The 3491-nt window shown below is 45.3% G+C and overlaps 1 protein-coding gene across 4 annotated transcripts in view; it reads right to left on the reverse strand.

The window, feature by feature from the left end:
* RPS10 (ribosomal protein S10) overlaps positions 1–3491 on the reverse strand; it is an 8634-nt gene that overhangs the window by 3005 nt on the left and 2138 nt on the right. For all 4 annotated transcript variants that reach the window (XM_032253445.1, XM_032253447.1, XM_032253446.1 and 1 more), the window contains exon 4: positions 747–824. In XM_032253445.1, the coding sequence (XP_032109336.1) occupies positions 747–824 (78 nt within the window). The remainder of the gene's footprint in view (positions 1–746; positions 825–3491) is intronic.

A 3491-nucleotide genomic window follows, 5' to 3' on the forward strand; every position in this document is an offset into this window, starting at 1 on the left:
CTCCGCCTCCTGGGTTCAGGCAATTCTCCTGCCTCAGCCTCCTGAGTAGCTGGGATTACAGGCATGCGCCACCATGCCCAGCTAATTTTTTTGTATTTTTAGTAGAGACGGGGTTTCACCATGTTGACCAGGATGGTCTCGATCTCTTGACCTCGTGATCCACCCACCTCGGCCTCCCAAAGTGTTGGGATTACAGGCGTGAGCCACCACGCCCGGCCCTGGATTTTTTTTTTTTTTTTTGAGACAGTTTTGCTCTGTCACCTACATTGATTGCAATGGTGTGATCTCAGCTCACTGTAACCTCTGCCTCCCAGGTTTAAGCTAAGTAGCTGGAACTACAGGTGCCCACCATCACACCGCCTAATTTTTGTATTTTTAGTAGAGATGGGGTTTCACCATGTTGGCCAGACTGGTCTCGAACTCCTGACCTCAAGTAATCTGCCCACTTTGACCTCCCCAAAGTGCTGGGTTTACAGGTGCGAGCCACTGAGCCTGACCTGGGTTTTGTGTTTTAAAAAATTCCAACCACAACTCAGAAGGCTTTCCTCCTAATTCCCATCCATGAAATCACTGCGTAAGGAAAGCAGCACAAAGGACTCCTCTAGCTGTTCTGATGATCTGCAGAGTGAAACCAAGAATCTTTCCTGGTCATTGTGTCATCATCAGGAGCTGAGCCCCAGCCAGAGCCAGCTGTGAGAAACCAGACATTCCCCAACGCCCCTAATATAGGTGATGCATTTACTCACGTGGCACAGCACTCCGTCTGTAGGTATCTCTGTCAGCTTCCCCTCTGGTGAGTCTTGCAGGTCGCTCACCTTCCAGACCTATGTAAATCAAACCACACTGTGAACACAGGGCAATCTGGGAACTCTGTCCCTTACAGCCAAGAAAACTGGCATTGCTCTCCTGTTTTCACTTAGCAACCACTTGGTTAAGATGGGTTAACAGGGACACGAAGTCCTTAAACCGACAATGTCAGCTAGAAACAATTATTTCTCCAGTCCTTAAACCAACAATGTCAGCTAGAAACAATTATTTCTCCATAGAAACTTATCACTGACAATCTCGTTTCTCAAAGACCTAGAAAACTCGCATCACAGTTAAAATGCCACCAATCTGCAAAAAAAAAGTCTTCCACTTTGTTTCAACATAAAACCATTTTTCAATTATTTGACAAATCTAGATATGTAGCTATTTCTATGAACACCTGAAATGCCAAAATTTTGAACCTGATGCATGTAAGTGGAAAAGTTAGGCATCATAAGCTCAGTCCCAACCCCAATATTAAGTGCATCATCTAGGGGCTACCAGAAATCTGTTAGCTCCTCTTGAGCTTCTTCACATACCTGTTAGGCTGTGGGATATATATTAAGGCAAACTTTAGTATTTATTATCTTTTTTTGAGACAGAGTCTTGCTCTGTCACCCAGGCTGGAGTGCAGTGGCATAATCTTGGCTCAATACAATCTCTCCCTCCTGGGTTCAAGCAATTCTCTCACCTCAGCCTCTCGAGGTGAGATTATAGGTAGGTGCCACCAAACTCAGCTCAGTTTTGTATTTTTAGTAGAAAGTGGGTTTCATGTTGGCCAGGCTGGTCTAGAACTCCAGACCTCAACTGATCTATCTTGGCCTCCCAAAGTGCTGGGATTAAAGGTGTGAGCCACCGCACCCAGCCTAATTATTTTTGTTTTGGTTATCTTTAGTAGAGACAGGGTTTCACCATGTTGGCCAGACTGGCCTTGAACTCCTGACCTCAAGTGATCCTCCTGCCTTGGCCTCCCAAAGTGCTGGGATTACAGGTGTGAGCCACCACACCCTATCTAAGGCACAAACTTTAAGAACTACCTTAAAAATATTATCATAAGCACCCAGGCTCAATGGCTCATCCCTGTAATCCCAACAGTTTGGCAGGCTGAGGCAGGTGGATCACTTGACGCTGGGAGTTCAAGACCAGCCTTGTCAACATGGTGAAACCCTGTATCTACTAAAAATACAAAAATTAGCTGGGCATGGTGGTGCCTGCCTGTGATCCCAGCCACTCAGGAGGCTGAGACAAGAGAATCACGTGAACCTAGGAGGAGGAGGCTGTAGTCAACTGGGTGTCCTCCAGCCTAGGCCACAGAGTAAGACTCTTTGTCTCAGCAACAACCACAACCACAACAGCAGTAGCAACAACAAAAACCTCATAAACACAGTAAGTAACCGTTCAATCTAGTATTTTCTTTACCCGGTTACCTTGGAACTTACTAGATTAAACAGTTCATATTCTATGATTAGAGTATGAACTGTTCCCCTTGTTTTTTTTTTTTTTTTTTTTTTTTCCCGAGACAGGGTCTTGTTCTGTCACCTAGGCTGAGTGCAATGGCCACAATCACAGCTCAGTGCAGTCTGAAGTTCCTGGGCTCAAGGACAGGTGTGCACCACCATGCCTGGCTAATTTAAATATATTTTTTTGTAGAGATGGGGGTCTCACTATACTGCCCTGGCTGGCCTCAAACTCCTGGACTCAAGCAGTCCTGCCTTGGCCTCCCACAGTGCTGGGATTATAGAAATGAACCACTGCACTCAGGCAGAATGAACTGCTTCTAAAGCAGAAATAAATTAACCATGTAGTGAGTGGCAAAAATAAATGTCAGGCCCAACTAAATCATAACATACCAAGTACTGTACAGACAGGCACTGTTATTTTTGCCCCCAGGTGATTCCACGATGTAGTACAGAAATTTTGCTAAAAAGGTACATTATGGGCCGGGAGCGGTGGCTCATGCCTGTAATCCTAGCATTCTGTTCTGGGAGGCTGAGGTGGGCGGATCACCTGAGGTCAGGAGTTCGAGCCCAGCCTGACCAACATGGTGAAACCCCATGTATACTAAAAATACAAAATTAGCCAGCAGGCGCCTATAATCCCAGTCTCAGGAGGGTGAGACAGAATTGCTTGAACCTGGGAGGTGGAGGCTGCAGTGAGCCGAGATCTAACCACTGTACTCCAGCCTGGGCAACAGAGCGAGACTCCATCTCAAAAAATAAAGATACATTCTGTTTACCTAACCACCAGAATCAATTGGGGAGCTTTCACAACAAATAAATTCCTGAGCTCCATAAACTAACTCTCCAGGGGAACCTGGACTCTGATGACGTTTAGGAATCTGTGCATTTTGTCACCCCAATCTATGCTCTCTGCAGCTCCTACAAAGTTTTATAACAAAAAACCATAACTCCTGGGAGTAGGGGGACCACCAGTTGCCCAAGGAGGAAGCAGATCAAAACTCCTGTGCTGATCAGTAGTGGGATTGTGCCGTGAATAGTCACTGCACTCCAGCCTGGGCAATATAGCAAGACCCTGCCTTTTTTTTTTAAAAAATAAAAAAAAAAAAAAAGGAACCATAATCTAGACAAAATGCAGGTTGGGTGCAGTGGCTCACCACTGCACTCCAGCCTGGACAAGAGAGCAAACCTCTGTATCAAAAAAAAAAAAAAAAAAAAAAAAAAAAA

The sequence above is a fragment of the Sapajus apella genome, unplaced genomic scaffold (genome assembly GCF_009761245.1).
Source record: "Sapajus apella isolate SASKATOON/1434 unplaced genomic scaffold, GSC_monkey_1.0 scaffold83, whole genome shotgun sequence".
Lineage (NCBI taxonomy): Eukaryota > Metazoa > Chordata > Mammalia > Primates > Cebidae > Sapajus > Sapajus apella.